This window comes from Apis laboriosa, unplaced genomic scaffold (assembly GCF_014066325.1).
Source record: "Apis laboriosa isolate Shangri-la unplaced genomic scaffold, ASM1406632v1 scaffold34_cov151, whole genome shotgun sequence".
Classification (NCBI taxonomy): Eukaryota; Metazoa; Arthropoda; class Insecta; order Hymenoptera; family Apidae; genus Apis; species Apis laboriosa.
The window spans coordinates 8,557,402-8,576,138 of record NW_025222928.1 but is presented as its reverse complement, the minus strand read 5'-3'; the positions used below and the strand labels follow the sequence as shown (position 1 = coordinate 8,576,138).

Here is an 18,737-nt window from a genome sequence, read left to right as displayed (position 1 = left end):
TGAAATTTGGAATTATCATAAACAACAAATCTTGTAGCTATTTGTGACCTTTTAATCTTTTATCTATAATAAAAATAAAATTAATTATTACTCAAGATGCTGTAGATAAATTTTAAAATTATAAATAAGCATCTTGCTCCATGAAGAAATGAAATTGCCAACTCGCAATAATTTCCATTTATTTGGAATTTGACGAACTTTTGCAAGCACTTAATATACATTTATATTAAATATTGTTGTTACTAAAAATAAAACTATAAAGCATAATACATAGATAAATACATAGATTTATATATTATATACAAGTTATGTTAAATTCAATTTTATTAATATTAAAAATAATTAATATTTTATTCAAATTTATAATTTGTAAAAATTATTATACTTAAACAAAAACGAATAAATATACACTATACTAAAATATTTCTAAAAAAAATATTTTTAATAAAATTTTAAAATTTAAATTAAATAGATAATGAAATCATGAATTATTTATTTTTAAGTACTAAAGTTATTAATTGTTTAGAATGTTTTATAAATTATGTTATAATTGATAATAAATAAATTTTTCTTATTTCAGGCATGAAATAAGAAATTTTATCATCACATTATCATCACATTATTCTATTAGAAACTTGATATAGATGGTAACAGAATCACTTACATTGGACGGATCTTTATCTCATCTTTGATATCAAATTATATTTCAGATTTTATGAAGTATTTGAATAATGTATTTTTGATTATACGCTGTTATATCGAAGACATACGATTATATGCATGATTCTTTGTACAATAATTGGAAATACACATGCAAATACTAAAGGCTAAAATAAATATTCCAACAAAAATATAAATCCATAGTTGAGGAAATCTTCCAGGGAGCCATAAAATTGTAAATTCTACTATCTTTTCTTGTGTATCTAAAAATATAAAAATATAAATATATGAAATATAATTGAGAAAAAAATTATTATAAGATTATAAGATAATTTCATAAGTGAATATAATTTTTCTACCAATATAAGCAAGTCCATAACCCGTATGAGGAGTACCCATTCTATATGAACAAGTGGGTATTTGCAATTCGTGAATATCACCTACATCCATTCTTAATTGATATAATGGTGTTTCATAGGGAGGTATAACCCATATCTCACTTAATTGATCTGTCATCGTATCTAAACTGATACGCATAGCTTTATGCTCGTGTGCAGTAAAAATAATTTGAGGAGATAATTCTTTCAGTACCTAATATTAAAATATAATTATTAATAAGAGTAAAATATAATTATTATAAGAATTAAAAATACTATTATTTTTTAATAAATGCATAAATTTGACATACATTTTGAACGAAGGTACCAGGCATAAACAATAAAGGCATATGACTAAGTACAACGTTTGTTGTATTTCGTTCTGCATAATCATTAAGAAAGGCATCTTTAGGTGCTTCTGGTATTGTATGAGTTAATCTATTTACCTAATAAAAAATAATATGCATATTACAATCCATCAATAAGATCTAGAATATATTTGAAATATTTATATATATTTAAAATATTATATTATATATTTATATATATTTTTTATTACCTTGAAAAATGTTACTGTTTTATAAACTAAAGTGTCTGGTTGATTATATGCAAAATTAAATCTTTTGTGAATACTGGATGAAATTGTATCTTCTTCTCCCCCAATATCATTGTCTCCAGGTAGATAAATTTTCTAATAAAATAAAAGTTATTTTAATATGTTTCATATTATAAATAATATTATTTATTAGATTATTAATATATGAAATATACCATTATATGATTAGGCATTTCAAATATGGAATCTAATCTTCTTTTATAAGCTTTAAAATTATCTGCATTGGCAATATGACCTTCATCCATGAGATCTCCCAGAAATATAACAACATGCGGATCAGAGTGATCTAATGCTTTGGAAAATGTTCTTTTTAAGTACCTGCAAATAATACACTGTGGAACAAAATGTCAATGTTTATATTTTATATAAAAAATCAAATTTATATATAAGAATTATAATTTTATATAACAAATTAATCATTATTCGTACTTGTCACTATCCCATCGTGCTATCCAAGAACCAAAGTAATTTTCATTTTTTTCTCCTAATATCTGAGGATCGGCAACAAATAGTACCTTGACACATTCTGAACATTCTCGTGTCGACCACTTTAACTTTTGTATATCATACACTGAAAATTCATTGTAAATTACAGCAGCCAGCACCAGAAAACCAATTGCAATCATCCTATTCTTCAATCTATATAATTTGTTAAATAAATAAATAATTTCATTAAAATAAATCAAGAACATTAAAAATTATAATATACCATTTTATAATTTTAATAATTGGCAAGAAAATTAATTAAAAATAATGATTCAATAATTATATAATGATCACACTTCACCTGTTTCGTCGTAACATTTTTAAGATTTCTAATATTGTTTGATTGCATTGGTAATTTTAAAATCGAAGTAAATTAATTCATTTTTTACTGTATTCAAATATTTTTACTTCAAATTATAGAAAACTTATAACATATTCTCGTTCATCTACAATATACAATAATTTAATTAATTATAGATTATGCAATTATGAGAAGTAAATTTCTTAGTTCCATATTTGTAATTATCACATTAAATAATATAGACAATTGTGCAATAATCGAATATTCGATCTTGAAATTGATTTATCCTTACAAAAATTAAAATAATATACACAAATTTCGTTTGAATCATGGTTGGTTGAATAAAATCGATATTTACAAAACACTAAGGTATCACAGAAGAGATATAGAATAGATCTAACATTCAATTTTTTTATCCTATGCTTTAAAGGCATTGAAATCTTTTTACCATTGCAGTATCATTTTCAATGTTATTGAAAATAAGATTGCAATATTGATAATGATTGAAATTGAAATTAAATTATAATATAATATCATTAATATAAAATAAATAATTTAAAAAGAAATAAGAAATAAAGAAATAAAACAAATATTCTGTTATAGAATTTAAATTCATTACCGCCGAACGATAAAACGTTCTTATGTAGAAAGTATACTATGTTTTGTGAAATCATCATTCTAAAGATACCTTATAATGTCGACAATATAATATACATTATTAATAATATATATTTTTAAAAATTAAGACATATTGAAAGAAATAAGTTTTGAAAAAATATAATGAAAATTCAATTGATTCTGTATCTATAATTATGTATAAAAATAAGTATAAATAAAGAAAACAAAAAGTGAGATAAAATAAGAATTGATTATTAATGTCATCTTTTGATTGCTTTTAGAAGCATGATTATTTGAAGAAATGTTTGAAATGATATATTTCAAAGATGGTGCAAAAGATTAATTCTTATTCTAATTCTTATTCTCTCTATTTTTCTTTTAATATTTTCTGTCCTTTTTTATGTGTTTTTGTAACATTCTGAAGATGGCGCTGATTTCTTAATTTTTATCCTATTTCCAGTTTTCTCGTTATTTGCTGTTCTTGTCTCTCTCGTGAATTGATTCTATTTTGTATTCTTTTTTTATAAAAATTAATCAGTGAAATTTAATAAATTGAATTCATATTATTCTTATCATGGGAAAACGAAAGGCCAATGATAACGCAGGAAATCCGAATCAAGATTTATGCGATTTTCTGATAGGTGAATTATTTATTAAATATTTATTAAATTAAGATTATTGAGAAAAATTAGTAAGAATTTTAACCACTTAATAAATTATAATATTATTAATCTAATTACTTGTAACTTTAAATCTTTATGTCATAAAATTTCTAATTTTTAATATTTATGTTATGTATAAAATTTTAAATTATTTGAAACTTGAAGTATGTATATTATTAATTAATTTCTTTTAGCAATTGATATAGAATTTATATAATGAAATTACAGAGCTAGCAAATTATGAACGAAATGTTAGCAAAAATATTTATAAGTATAATGCCTATCGCAAAGCAGCTGGAACTTTAAGTGGATTAACAGAAAGAATAAAAAGTGGACAAGAGGCAAAGAAATTACCAGGAATAGGAGAAAAAATTGCTAAAAAAATTGATGAATTTTTGAGTACTGGAAAATTACAAAAATTAGAAGATGTACTTATTTATTTTAATTATTTCTTATCCAAGTTTCTTATTAGTTTTAAATTTATAATATTTTTTTAGATTAACAAAGATGAGAATAATATTGCAATAAATTTATTAACACGTGTATCTGGTATTGGACCTGCAAAAGCTAAAGAATTATTAGCTGCTGGTATTAAGACTTTAGATGATTTAAAAAAACACGAGGAAAAGCTTAATCATCATCAAAAAATTGGGCTGAAGTATATATATAATACAATAGAGAATAGATTGATTTTTGTTATAATATAATTATTTTTAGATATTTTGAAGATTTTGAGAAAAGAATTCCCAGAAAGGAAATTGAGCAAATTGAAAAAATTATGAAAAATATTATTGCAGAGTTGAATGAAGAATATATTATAATCATTTGTGGAAGTTATAGACGTGAAAAAGAAGATAGTGGAGATATTGATGTTTTATTAACATATCCTGCATATACATCTAAAGAACAAAAATTAAAGAAAGAAAACTCAGTCTTAAAAAATGTTGTAAGATCTCTTGAAAAAAAAAAGTTAATTGTAGATACAATATCTCTTGGATCAACAAAATTTATGGTATATTAAACATTTAATTAAATTTAGACAATATGTAAAAGTCTTTAATTTTAGGGTGTTTGTAAAGTACCTGGCAAAAATAAAAAACCATTTAGAAGACTTGATATTCGATTTGTACCTTATGATCAATATTATTGTGCTGTACTTTACTTTACCGGAAGCGATCTTTTTAATAAAAGCATGAGAGCACATGCTTTGGAAAAAAATTATACTTTGAATGAATATACATTAAAACAACTTACATCTGAAGGTATAGAAAAATGTGATAAAAATTTTATGACACACACACACACACACACACACAAAAATATATATGTATTATGTGATGCAGGAACTCCAGGAGAGCCAGAAAAAATTACATGTGAAGAAGATATTTTTCGAATTTTAGAATTGCCATACAAGAAGCCAAAAGACCGTAATTCATAACAAGCAATGATATATATATTTATTACATGTTAAGAATTTCTTATATACTATGTATCAATGAATTTTATTTTTCCTTACTACTAAAATAATGAAAAAAATAAATATTTATTTATTATTTTTATTTATAAAATTAAATAACATTTTTAAAATTATTTAAAGCTAATATAATTATTTTCCTGCTCGATATTCGTTAACATTAACAACGTCCTCAAATGCAAACATTTATTCCCTGTTTATAAACATTGTTTTTCTTTGTGTATAATAACGTTACCTTATGTTTTTTTTTTTCATATATGTTAAATTGTAAGTAAGAAATGTTTAATTCATATTAAGCCATAAATATATTTGTAACATTTTGATGTATATATTTTTAGACTGTTATGATAATATCTTTCCGATAAAGAAGATATGCTATTATTGTCCATAAACTTGTTGTCCATAAGTTCATAGCAAGAAGAGATGCATGGGATGGAAAAGCAATATTCCATGACCATGGAAATAAACCTTTTGTCAGAACATGACCAACATAAAGAAAAATTGGATTTATTCCTATAAAAAAATAATGAATATGTAATTTTATATGAAAAATATATTTGTATGTACAATAATTTTTATATGTACCAGCATAAACGAATGGAGCTCCATTCCAAAATTGCTTATAATCGATAAGAACATATAAAAGTGCGTATAATAAGAAGGCAAAACTGGAACAAATCAAAACGTATGATAATGTCATCATCCTTTTACTAATTGGAATAATTCCTCCTTGAGTTTCGAAATTACATAAAATTCCAGCAATGATACCCTACAAAAATATCTTCTTTTCATCAAAGGAAAGTATTTTTATATTTCGAAAAATTTATTTTTAATTTCTCACCGTAAATACTGTCCATAAAAACCATCTAATTACTCTAGAATTACATTGATAGTATAATAATAGAATTTTACCAGCATGAACTCCCAAATATACAATAAATATAGCTGATATAGTGTTCATCAAACCTGTAAGTTAATTATAATCGTATATTAAACAATATATAAAATAATATTTTGTATAATTGTATTTAATAATGTATATTTAATCATTTTACCTTCAGGATCATAACGTAAAATTTGACCATAAAGAAAATTTTCTGTATGATTGTATGTATGATTTCCAAAGATTAATCTATCTATATAACCAGCTGCACCTGCAGTACAATTCATATATTTTCCACGAAAATGATATTCTCCACCAGGACCAAAATAACCCTTTGGACAATTCGATATAGGAAGAAGAAAAGTAATCAAAGTATGTATAGTCACAATGCCAGCCATAATCAACCATTGAGGCCAGCTTTCTAAAATATCTCGAAACATAGCGAAACGGCCAAACTGGTGTAAGATATCCTAATAAGTTATTTTTGATACTTATCAAATAAATATAAAAATTTTATGTGATAAAAAGATCTATACACTAACCTGAGAATGAGGTTTCATAAAGATTGTTTCTAATATGGCGCATACAAAATACGATACACCTAATAATTGAAGAACACCGGGAAAACGAAGATCGTGTAGAGATTCACTATCCTTTGAATTCAATATTAATCCAAGAAAAATCAATATTGCTGATCGTCGAAGACAGTATAAAGTTATTTTAATACGTGAAGTTGTTAAACGAAGTTCTGTGCGTTTTGAAACAGTTATCATTAGTCCCATAATCCATGCAAACCTGTAAGTTATTTGTTACATTATTTAGAATATTAATTATGATACAAACAATTCCCAATTTTCCCTACCAAGGAAGTACTAAATCAGCTATTGAAAGTCCAAACCATGCACTATGATTGAAAAAGATGTATTTTCCTCCTCCATTATTCACAAATATCATCAATAGTACAGCAATTCTATAATAAATAATTCTAATATAAATAATACGAATCTGAAATGACAACTATGAAGAAAATATATGAAGAATATAAAAATACCCTCTGAATGTGTCTACTGAATGTATTCTTGTACTGAATTTTGTAGTTCTAACTACTAAATTTATTGCATTTTCTGCTTCTTGAAGTCTATCTAAATCCTAAAATGAAATTGAATAAATGAAATATAATAATTAAAAAAAAAAATAAAAAAATAATAATTATAATAATATATATATTAATTATTAAAAATATAATATATTACATCATAAATATTATTGGGTGATAATTTTCCTCTTATTACTCGTATAATAACTTTAAATGTTGTCCATAAAATTGCTAATAAAACATATATTATAAAAGCTGCCAAAATTGCTGTAAAAGAAATAATATCTATTATTTCTCTATTAATATTATATAATTAATTTTAAATGCAATAATATATTAAAACAACTTACGAAGATAGCTCTCTGTTGGTTCATGTAATACATAAATATTAGAACACAAATAAGCACCTGATATATTCCATCCATAACTACCATGTTCTTTGAAAGTATAAGTTGTACTATAAGAAAGATAAAAAAGATAATTTGATATAAATGAAGAAACAAATATATATTAAAAAAAATATATAATATAAAATATAATATAAAATGTAATATATATAACAAATATTATATATATTTAGAAAAAAATACTTACTGACAATATTCATAAACTCTGTCAGCTTCAATAGATTGATAATATATATGTAATGGATATTTTGTGCTTATTTTCAAAGTTGTGTTACTATGTGGTTCTAAAGTAGCTATTGGAATACCATTTCCCTATAAATTAATAATTATAATGAAATCTAAATGTTTATTTATATAAAATATATAAATTAATTTAAAAAAAAAATGAATACATACTGTATAAGCTTCCCATGCTATTGCATAAAATATAACAGGATTAAGATACAAATTTAAAATACTGAAATAAGCTTGATCTATACCAAGTGAAGTATTTGAATTTAAATAAGGATTCAGGGTTGAGTTTATCATTTTGAAAAATATATTCTAAAATTTGAATTTATTTAGAATAATTGTACATTTGTACGAGAAATTATATTTTTACAAATTCTTTCTTAATTTATTCCATAAAATAGAATCATAACTGAAATTAAATATACAATATTAAAATAAATATATTATATTATAATTATTGTTATTATATTATTTTCATTACAAAATATAAAAAAATATAAAAATTTTTGGAATATATACTTATATACTTTGATTCGTATAGTTCTTCGAAATAATCCATACACAAATTATTATTTTGACATAAATTGAAAATGCATTTTAACTAAATGCGCAATTTCTTTTTTTTTGCAAAGATTGAAGTATGTGAAAGAAATATGAAAAAGAATATATGATCAATTAAACTTCGTCATTTTTTAAATAAAAAAATTATCTAAATAAATTATTATTTAAAAAAATGACAATCGATTGAAAGACATGATCAAATATTAAAGAATATTTAAATACAATGTAATTAATAAAAACAATCACAAAACATATTAAACTGCGAATGAAACTTTTTGTTTCAAAAAACCAACTGTGACACTTAAAGATTAAAAAAATAATTAATCTATCGAATTGTTATATTTACGTAATTTCGTTATTAAAGAAACAAAATTGTTGAATGTTGCTTCGTTGATACAATATTGATGGATACAGGAAAATATGGCGGAAGCCTCTTATTTTTGTTAGTATGGGTAAAAATATATATAAATATAAATAAAACTATATGACAAAGTCTATATTGTCATCTAATATTTTATTACATGTATTTAAATATTTACATTCATAATTGATTTTAGTATTAATTTCAATTGAATTTAGTTTGGAATATTAAATATATTGAATTTTTTATAAATTTTGAAGAATAGAATCAAAAATTTTTAAAAATTAATAATTAGAATTAATTAATTCAAAAATTATATCTATATATGAAACTTTTGTATTTTTTTTTCATATTGAGTTTTTATCCTTCAATTTAATTAGACGATACATTAGTGCGCCAAATTTAAATTACTTGCAAATATATTATAAATATTTTATATTTTATAATGCATAATTAATAGAAAAAATTAATATTAATATTATTTTTTAAATTTTATTTTATAATTTATAATTTTATAATATATATTATTATTAATATATTAATAATATATTATTAATATTAATATTAATGATAATAACAATATATAAATTATATTGATAATATATAAATGTAAAACAATACAATACAAATGAAACAAAAAAATCAAACAATCATGAACAATGAAATATTTCATTATTAATTTATAATATTACATATAATATATTAACAATACTGTTTATCGATAATTCTGAGTCATTCCCTAATTAATAAAGTTACAAACTCGAGTTTATTTTTAATTTATCTTTATTTAATTTATCTTATCTTTTTCTAATTTATATACAAAATATTTATTTAATGCAATTTGATCCTATTTTTAATCTTATTTTATAAATTATTATCAATAAATGATTATATTTCAAGATTAATTTATAATGAACATTTATGGTAAATATATATATATATATATATATATATATATAAGAATTCTAAAAATATAAGAATATCATTTAATTAATATAATAAATTCCGTAAATAACTTCAACATTTTCCTTTGTAAAAACTTTTATTTCGTCTTTGTTAACAAAAAATATTGGCCAATCATAGAATGCATAGAATGGTAGAATGCAAAGTGAACTAGAAAATTTAGTATTAAATTCGCTAAAAAAGTAACTAGTTAAAATTTTGAATAAAGTTACTTTAAAATAGTTACTTTACTACTTTAAATTAACTAAATTTTGTAAATAATTTTATTTAAAATGCTTGAATAATATTTATTCGTAGTTATTATAATTGATGTAACATCGGTTGATTTTTCGATGCTTTGAATAAATTATTGAAGAAACTTATTATTGAAATAATTTTATTCTTAATTTCATTTAAATTTTATCCAACTGCGACACGACGATAGTATTGGATACGTATCTCGTATTTAAACAAACAAATCCAAACAACACGTGTCAAAAAAATTACAAAATTAATAAATAATTTGAATACAATGAATATTTTTTTAATGAAAAACAATTATATCGATTTATAGCTTATTCGAATAATAAATAAATTAATTAGTTGCTTCGTTTAGGATGAATATCATTCATAATTCGTTATTCAAAATGAATCAAGAAAAATTAAGGTATAAAATTTTTTTAACAAATTTTTTGAATAATAAATATATATATATATAAATTATAACCTATATTAAATTGGAAAACAATCAATTAATCATCTGAAAATTGTATATATTAAATATTTACATATATAAATATTTAATTAATTTCAATATTTTATAGTAATACTTAAAAAGACAATACATATGTACTATTATTATTTTCAAAATTATTCAGAAAGAATTAATAAAATATGCTATTTTTCGTCCACGATTGTAAAAATTGGGATATTATTGACAACTCGCAGCGATTGTTTATAAATATGCGCCCTTGAAAAATTTAAATAATCAAAATCAAAAAGATAAATAACTTTACAAGATTAAATATCAAATGCGAAAAGAAATTGATTAGCCAAGTACTGAGAAAAAATGTTAAAGTTGCAGAAAAGCATGTTTGAGAAGAAGAAAATGAATTCCGAAAAACAGAAATGCAAGAAAGATCAAGTATAATAGTCAAGTATAATAATCAAATAGAATGATTCCTCTTTATGTATTCTGAAACAAAGTTCTATTTTCTTTTTCATCGATTACTTTTTTTTTTTTACGTTTAACAAAATACAAAAGAAATTCCAAATTTTAATTAATTATATTCGAATCATATTTTGATTCCAATATTCCAACATTCAGATTAATTCTCAATTATCCAATTTATTGTATTAATTTCGAGAAATTTTTGTTAAGAAATTAATTGATTTAATTTATTTCAATTGATTTTTACAAAATGAAAGAACAAATAATTATAAAAATATTCTAAAATAATAAAATAAAAATTGAAAAATATTCTCGAAGTAAAACAATGCAAGAATTAATATATAATATATATATTATAAATACTTTTAATATATGTAATATATATTAATAAATTATTCATATATAATACTATAAATTATAATATTATATATAAAATATTAATATAAAATATATATTATAATATTATAATATTATAAAATTTATTCATATATAATATATATATAATAATATATATAATAATATATAATATATATATATATATATATTGCTCATCCGATAGTGAGTGATAATGATGATAAGCTATAATTCCTCACTTATATAAAGTATAAATATACAGTACGTCCAAGAGTACATCATGTTCATAATTCTGCTTTACCTGATTACTCGTTCCACTATTTATTTTTCGAATTACTTGTTTGAGAGAATGTATAAAATCGACCATAATCAGCCAAGTTTGAACGAATCGAATGAACCCAATAACGAGGTAAATGTTACATTAAGTTGAAGTTTCACACGTTTTCTATCTTGCTTTGTGCAAAAAATATATGTATGAAATCATGCATATTTGGAAAAAGTGATATCCGCATTAATGTTTAAACAAACATTTATTATTGTTGCTTCATTCATTCATATTGTCGATCATTTGTTCAATGTGCATTTTTTTTTTTTGTTTAGTGAAAAACGACCTTCAAAATCACTATCACATGATTATGATAATGATAAACTATAAGAAACACTCGATAATTTTGAAGCTGAATAGATATATTCAGAATAGATATATTGATCAGGATATGAGACAATAATTTATATTTTTTTTCAAATAATTCCTACGTTTTATTTCGAAGCTTTTATTCTGCCTTTCAGTATGGGAATACATGTATACATAAAATGATATTCATAATCATAATATATATAAATTTTTTTATAAAAAATTATATAAATATAATATAAATTTTTATAAATTTTTCATTTATATATTTATAGAATATTATTAGGAATACAAACACGTATTCGCGTACATTCCCGCCTAATTTTCATCATTGGCGATGGGGGTATCAAAGCTTCTGCAATGCAAAAGGATTTAGAATCATTTAAGTTAATAACCTATTTTTGTTTTATAGCATATTGAAGTAATCTTATATTTTATCAAATTGTTCAAAAATTACATATAATTAATATGCAGTTAATATTCAAAAGTTTAATTTTAATAATTTGAAAGAAAAGAATCTAATAAAAATTTAATTCGAATATTTTCATATCGGAATATTAGAATATTATAAATTCATAATAGAATTCTAAAACATACATGTACGTATATCGTTTCTCTTTATTGCTTAGATTTTTGTTATCGTCGATTATTTTTCTGCAACTTTAAAGTGAATCATGTTTTCTTTATGAAAATTATCGAATAACATTATTATCGAGATAAATGAATGAATTGAAGATATGGAAACAAAGAGAAACCATGTTGATTGAATTTGAAAATAAACAAAATGTCATTGATCGAATTGAAAAATTATTCGAACGTATTATAATTGAAAAAAAAAATATGTACGTAATTTGTTTCTAAAACTAGAGATTTAAACTTTAGAGAATTTAATAAATGCTATTAAATAAATTGCTATTTAATAAATTTATTGTAAATATCTTTTGTTTATGAAAGTAATGAAGAACGAACTGATAATTGCGAAATATATAAATCCTATTGTTTTCTCATTTGTTTGTTATTGGATCGGAAGTGACTTATTCTTTGTTCTTTGACTTATTCTTATCAAAGTATTAGATGTGAAAGAAAAAAATTGATAATAAATAAACATTAATTAAATTTTAATCAAAGATTAATAGATACATTCTATTGTATATTGAATGATGAAACTTATCATTATTCACACATAAATATATATTTTTAATACTTAAGATAATTGACTTAAGATAGTTAATAAAAAAACGAATTTAACAATTAATTTTTCCTCCTTTTTTTAAAAGTCGTAAAAGTTATCATTTTGAATAATTTTTTTCTTTTATTTATACAATATAAATTATCAATTATCAGTTTTCGAGTTTGTCTATTCACAAGAAATTATTGCTATATTGTAACACATTGCACGATACACAACTGCTACTTATCCTATTCTTTAGCTAAGAATATAATTATATATATATATTAGATTCAGAATGTAATTGAATTAATCACGTAAGTCAACTATTAAATGTCGAAATTTCAAATCAAAATTTAATTTGATCATCGATAGAAGATGTATACTCTTTAATTTAAAATATATTCTTTAATGAAAAGTTAAATTAATTACGATTCAAATTACGATCTTATAGAACCAATCATGATTATTTCCAATCATGATAATTTTGAAACTTTTAACAAAGATTGTCTCTTTGATTCTTCGCGTTGTATCGAAATTAGAAAACGAAGTATTTTGAAAATATGGAAAATCGAACAAAAGACAATACAGCTTTTTGCCATTGCAGAAATCCGTTTTATCATGTTTTATAGTTTTTTGTTTGATAACGTGTTCATTTTATCGTAAAACTATCAAGATTTGAAAAAAAAAAAAAGAAAAAAAAGAAAAGATCACGTGTCGAAGAACGATAGGTTACGAATCGATATTAGATATTATATGATACCAGAAATTGAGATAATTTTAATGCGATACATAATATTATAATAATGAATATAATAATATAATAATGCCATTATTATTCTTATTTTCTATTTCTTCAATTATTGAATTATCGATCAATTTCAAGCATTTCTTTAATTTCTTATGATCATTGAATCACATTTGGATGACTTCGTCATCCATAATTTTCTGAACTTAACCTAAATTTCTATTATCGTTTTTAAATCTTCTTCTCATAAATAATACTTTTTCCTCTTTAAATTTAATAGTAAAAACATTCGATTCGTCAATATATAACTTATGTACACTATATGTATACGATCTTATTCATATAATATGCAAGAGAATTATAAATAAATTCACGCGATTAGTTAATTTAAGAATGAAAGAATTAATAAAAAAATATTCTTTTCTCACCTTGTTTTCAACCTTTTTGGAAATCTTGAGAAAAAATTTTACAATTTTTTTTAAATGGCAGTCTATCTAAAATTTTCAATGGAAAATATATGGATGCTACGAAGACAAGCGAGTTATGCAAATCAAATCGATTTCGATTTGCTATACGTTATTGCATTGCATCAGAAATGAAAAATAATTAAATTATGAATCATTAAATTAAAATTTATGAAAGAAATGGTCATTTGGAAATGATGGGTATTTTTAATCGTTAATTTTTAATTAATTGAATATTATACAATTTTTCTACATCGAATATCGAATATCCATACAATCGATTTATTATATTATTATAAAATAAAAAATTTATTATTAATATAATAATAATTGTGATACAACTTATACGTTAATATCATTAAATTGATAAATTATTGTAAAACATAGTCGATTGCTGGAAAAAATTGAATAAAAAGAATTTTAAAATAAAAAATATTTGCAGGCCTCTTCCGAATCGACAAATTTCGGCGAAAGTTCCGATGTAAACGATGTGACAGATGCCGAGATGTTGGGAACATTAGAATCAGGAACACCGGAATCAGGAATTGTATCGAATCAACACAAGCATAGAAAGTAAATGAATTTAAATTTAAATTTCTTCTTCTTTTCTTCTGCGTTTCTATGAAATATATATATATATATATATCAATTAATTAATTATAACGAAACGTTTCCATTACAGATTCGCTAAATTCGTTACACCGAAAGATTCTCCTGTCTACTTGATGACGCAGAAAAAGCGCGGCAAATGCATTATATTCAATCACGAGAAGTTCGAAAGAGAATCACGTCGAGAAGGGACAAATTACGACGAAAACGCAATAAACGAAACCTTTTCTGCTCTTGGTTTCGAAGTGAAGATCTATAAGGATTTGAAGGTCAACGAAATTATGGATGTCATTATGAATTGTACGTAATCAATAAACAGGTTTGTATATATTTATTCGTTACACGCTCCGTTTCTGTTTGCGAGATAATAATAAAAATCGAATTAGAGAAAAATCGGACTCGGATATTTTTAGAACGGTGTGGGATCAATCTTAATGCGGCTTCTTCAAAACTTCTTTTTGAAAAAGAATTTAAACGATTTTATCGATGAGTTTCATAATCAAAGAAAATTTTTTATCGATAAAGGTAATAGTTTGCTTATCATTGAATGCACTCGAAAGAAAAGGACTATATTCAAATTTCTTCGAATGAATCACATTTGGATGGCTTCGTTATCCATAATTTTTTGAACTTAACCTAAATTTCTATTATCGCTTTTAAATCTTCTTCTCATAAGTAATACTTTTTCCTCTTTAAATTTAGAGTAGATTTAGAGTTTTCCCATTTGATTATTATTATTTCGACAAAAATGAAATAAGATTGGAATCTTATAATCTCATAATAATAGATAGATGTTTGCTCTTGACTGATTCAATTGCGAGCTTTTGACGAATAAATATAATTTTTCCTTCGGTATAAGATAGAAATAATAATATAGGTTATGTTTCAGTGCAAAATGAAGAACACTATGATTGCGACTGCATATGTTTCTTTGTATTAACTCATGGCAAAATCGGTGATAATATATCTGCGTACGACATGACTTATCCGGTTCAGATGATTTGGCAACCATTCAATTCGGATAGTTGCATATCATTGGCTGGTAAACCAAAACTATTTTTCATACAGGTAAAAATATTGCAAAAATCATGTGAATGGCTACTTATCGTTCTAATGTTAATTGTAATACAAATAAATATTACTTGTGATACAATAATGTATAATTATTTACAAATATCGTTGCTTTTTCTTACGAGAATCGATTATTGTTTCTTATCTCTGTCAGGCTTGTAGAGGTGTATCTAGCGATTCAGGTATTCAAGGTAGATCCTGTGATATAGATTCAGATGAAATGACCTATATACTTCCTACAACTGCAGACTTTTTATACGCTTACAGCACCATGGAAGGTATTTTCTTTTATTTATTTATTTATTTTTTTTCTTTTGATTGTAAATAGATTTTTTTTTTATCTGGAACGAATTTTTATAGTAAAGATATTTATTCCGTTCGCAGGTTGTTATTCGTTTCGTGATACGAATCAAGGTTCGTGGTATATTCAAACTTTGTGCAAAGTTATTAACAAGCATTGGAGGGATTGCGACCTATTGAAAATGTTAACGATAACATTACGAAAAGTTGCTACGGAATATTCATCTCAACATTATGAATCGGATAAAGATAAGAAGAAGCAAATGCCTACTTTCACTTCAACATTGACTAGAGATCTATATTTTAATTCTGTGGAATAAGTAACGATCTGTTTCTAACAAAATGAGAATTTTAAAAAAAATCCATCACTATTGTTCTAACCATTAGATGAGAAAAAGGAAAAACAAAAAAAAATTATAAGATAAAATTAAAAATATCTATTAATACTATTTTGTACAAATTATGATGATGATTCATCGTATCGTTATAATTATTAACTAGGTTAGAATATTATCATTTAATATTTAAAGAAAACTGGTAATTAAAATTATTACTGTAGATCTTTTTGAAAATATTAATTAATTTACTTTAATTACAAATTGATAAATAGATGCAAAAGACGAATCAATGAAAAAAAAGAAAAAAAAAAAAAAAGATTAATGAGATTTGGGCAAGCATTGGGGAAAATAACCTTGAGCAATTAATAAGTAACTTTGAGTAGATTTTATTCGTGATAAGCGTTCTTATAGTGATAAGCGAGAAAATGTGCGTGAATAACTTAATTATTTCGTCTAGATTTACGATTTTAACTAGCTAATTTTCTTTTATTAAGCCATTAACTTTATTATAAAAGAGAATTCATTGTTTCCACGAATGAAACTTGTCACAGGAAGTTTGCCCTACAAATAAGTAATACTTACTACTCTATTCAAAAAATTGATGAAATTACGTCAAAATTACAGCAAAATTCAATTCTCTTCCAAATAGATGGTATCTTCTTCGAAGTAATCTTGTTTCGAACGTATGTACTCGTCAAATGGTATTTTTATTGCTCGAAGAAATGTTGGAAATCTTCTTGTGTGTAAACTTTATTTAGGATTCTCATCATTTTATAGTTTCAATGTCTTTCAGATATCATTTATAAATAGTCATTGATTTTATAACTTTACTTTCGTTACATTTGTTTTCAGCTATCACTTCATTTTTTTTTTTTAATCAAATTTTTATGAGAAATTTCTCATTAATGAATTGTCGTTTGGTGATAAAAAATAATTAAAAAAAAGAAAAAAATTCAAAAATCGTGACAAGCGAAAGAAACATAGGCAAACTAATTTCTAATTAAAAAAGTAAATTGCATTTCTCAGAATAGATAGACAGACAATCAAGATGACAATAAAATAATTATTCTTTTTGAATAAAATAAGTACAATTCTAGACATCAATTTGAAATAGTAGATAATAGTATTTATTGAATAGTATTGATGGTGAAGGGCTTAAATAATATGATATAGGCAGATTACAAATTAAAAAATCGGCTAATTGCATCGACTGATATTTTAATGTTACAAACCTGTTGCATACTATTGTACAAAATTTTAAATGGTAAACAAAATCCTATTTAATTGTATTACATAATCGCACAATTTATTCTCAAAAAGTCACTGATAGAAATGGATACAATTACATTAGCTTATATTATTTCTGTCATATTCTTTTTCTAATTTTCCTTTTTGTCATTTCACGTAAAATAACGTACTGCCTTGAAAAAGAACAAAAAAAGAATTGCTTTTTTTTATTAGAATTGTGTTATTTCAATAAATTATTTTTTCTTTACATTTTAAATACTGTTTATATTGCAACTGAACCTCTTTATAAATGAATATAATTTATATATTCCAATATATAATATAATATAATTTCCAATATATTTTATATATATATTGGAAATATATATATAATATGGAATATATATAATATAAGTCGAAAAATTAATATTTCTAAAATTGACAGATAATATGTTGAAATATATTTTAAAATTAAGGAAATAATCTAGATTTATGTGATCTCTTATATCTTTTGTAAACAATTAAATTAAACACGTATATTAATTTCAACACATAATTATAATTTTCTTATAATTATATTAAATTATTTTATTTATGAAAGATCTCATCATTTTATAAATTTTGTAATTCTTTTAATGTAAACAAATTAAATAAAGAAGAGTGTTCAGAAATAAAAACAACTTTTCTTTTCCTATAATACGAAATATTATGTATTATTTATTAGTTTATTTGAAGAATAACTTACAAAATTAATTTCCAATATTATTACATAATTATTTATCTCATTTTATTTTCTTCTTCAACGAAGAATAGTATATCCTTTTTCTTTAATTTTTTAATAGTGAAACTTTTTCTTGATTCATGGTTTCTATTACGTTCTTTTTTTTTTATTTTTTTTCCATTCAACGATTTTTTTCTCTCCTCGATCTCTCATCGTTATTTAATCGAGTCTTTGATCCGAACACTTCGAAATAAAAA

General features: G+C 22.7%; 4 protein-coding genes across 5 annotated transcripts; 2 read left to right on the top strand and 2 right to left on the bottom strand.

The window, feature by feature from the left end:
• Positions 1-516: 516 nt before the first annotated feature.
• On the bottom strand, positions 517-2,871 carry LOC122715035 (metallophosphoesterase 1 homolog). The gene is made up of 8 exons (XM_043936908.1): positions 2,733-2,871; positions 2,441-2,585; positions 2,083-2,292; positions 1,809-1,971; positions 1,597-1,728; positions 1,349-1,483; positions 1,020-1,251; positions 517-923 (listed from the first exon to the last, which is right to left on the bottom strand). The coding sequence occupies exons 2-8, from the start codon at positions 2,455-2,457 to the stop codon at positions 754-756; spliced, it is 1,059 nt and encodes a 352-aa protein (XP_043792843.1). The 5' UTR covers positions 2,458-2,585; positions 2,733-2,871; the 3' UTR covers positions 517-753.
• A 650-nt stretch (positions 2,872-3,521) lies between these two features.
• Positions 3,522-5,229, top strand: LOC122714657 (DNA polymerase beta-like). The gene is made up of 6 exons (XM_043936188.1): positions 3,522-3,699; positions 3,949-4,148; positions 4,218-4,378; positions 4,438-4,732; positions 4,787-4,982; positions 5,064-5,229. Exons 1-6 carry the CDS (start codon positions 3,633-3,635, stop codon positions 5,156-5,158), a joined length of 1,014 nt encoding a protein of 337 aa, XP_043792123.1. The 5' UTR covers positions 3,522-3,632; the 3' UTR covers positions 5,159-5,229.
• Positions 5,230-5,260: 31 nt separating this feature from the next.
• On the bottom strand, positions 5,261-8,769 carry LOC122714656 (heparan-alpha-glucosaminide N-acetyltransferase-like). 2 transcript variants are annotated; one of them, XM_043936187.1, is made up of 13 exons: positions 8,719-8,769; positions 8,331-8,427; positions 7,977-8,220; positions 7,768-7,892; positions 7,524-7,630; positions 7,331-7,440; positions 7,129-7,226; positions 6,940-7,047; positions 6,620-6,872; positions 6,250-6,532; positions 6,036-6,160; positions 5,780-5,963; positions 5,261-5,707 (listed from the first exon to the last, which is right to left on the bottom strand). In XM_043936187.1, the coding sequence occupies exons 3-13, from the start codon at positions 8,106-8,108 to the stop codon at positions 5,529-5,531; spliced, it is 1,704 nt and encodes a 567-aa protein (XP_043792122.1). In that variant the 5' UTR covers positions 8,109-8,220; positions 8,331-8,427; positions 8,719-8,769; the 3' UTR covers positions 5,261-5,528. The 2 variants fall into 2 exon arrangements, with proteins under 2 accessions (XP_043792122.1, XP_043792121.1); XM_043936186.1 differs by having other exon boundaries at positions 6,250-6,547; positions 8,719-8,768.
• A 2,707-nt stretch (positions 8,770-11,476) lies between these two features.
• Positions 11,477-17,892, top strand: LOC122715062 (caspase-1-like). Its single transcript, XM_043936973.1, has 6 exons — positions 11,477-11,609; positions 14,657-14,787; positions 14,897-15,123; positions 15,713-15,891; positions 16,049-16,172; positions 16,279-17,892. The coding sequence occupies exons 1-6, from the start codon at positions 11,481-11,483 to the stop codon at positions 16,512-16,514; spliced, it is 1,026 nt and encodes a 341-aa protein (XP_043792908.1). The 5' UTR covers positions 11,477-11,480; the 3' UTR covers positions 16,515-17,892.
• Positions 17,893-18,737: the final 845 nt, after the last annotated feature.

What these genes read in the sequence shown, in the direction of transcription:
- LOC122715035 (XM_043936908.1), bottom strand. An exon ending in GCACGATGGGATAGTGACAA is followed by an intron (nt 1,972 to 2,082) that starts GTACGAATAATG and finishes TATTATTTGCAG; the next exon opens with GTACTTAAAAAGAACATTTT. An exon ending in TTATGGACTTGCTTATATTG is followed by an intron (nt 924 to 1,019) that starts GTAGAAAAATTA and finishes TTATATTTTTAG; the next exon opens with ATACACAAGAAAAGATAGTA.
- LOC122714657 (XM_043936188.1), top strand. Translation starts at nt 3,633, where the DNA reads ATGGGAAAACGAAAGGCCAATGATAACGCAGGAAATCCGAATCAAGAT. An exon ending in TTTATGCGATTTTCTGATAG is followed by an intron (nt 3,700 to 3,948) that starts GTGAATTATTTA and finishes ATGAAATTACAG; the next exon opens with AGCTAGCAAATTATGAACGA. An exon ending in CATCAAAAAATTGGGCTGAA is followed by an intron (nt 4,379 to 4,437) that starts GTATATATATAA and finishes AATTATTTTTAG; the next exon opens with ATATTTTGAAGATTTTGAGA.
- LOC122714656 (XM_043936186.1), bottom strand. Translation starts at nt 8,108, where the DNA reads ATGATAAACTCAACCCTGAATCCTTATTTAAATTCAAATACTTCACTT. An exon ending in ACCAACAGAGAGCTATCTTC is followed by an intron (nt 7,441 to 7,523) that starts GTAAGTTGTTTT and finishes TTTCTTTTACAG; the next exon opens with CAATTTTGGCAGCTTTTATA. An exon ending in GCTGATTTAGTACTTCCTTG is followed by an intron (nt 6,873 to 6,939) that starts GTAGGGAAAATT and finishes AATAACTTACAG; the next exon opens with GTTTGCATGGATTATGGGAC.
- LOC122715062 (XM_043936973.1), top strand. Translation starts at nt 11,481, where the DNA reads ATGTTCATAATTCTGCTTTACCTGATTACTCGTTCCACTATTTATTTT. An exon ending in AATCAACACAAGCATAGAAA is followed by an intron (nt 14,788 to 14,896) that starts GTAAATGAATTT and finishes TTTCCATTACAG; the next exon opens with ATTCGCTAAATTCGTTACAC. An exon ending in CAAAACTATTTTTCATACAG is followed by an intron (nt 15,892 to 16,048) that starts GTAAAAATATTG and finishes TATCTCTGTCAG; the next exon opens with GCTTGTAGAGGTGTATCTAG.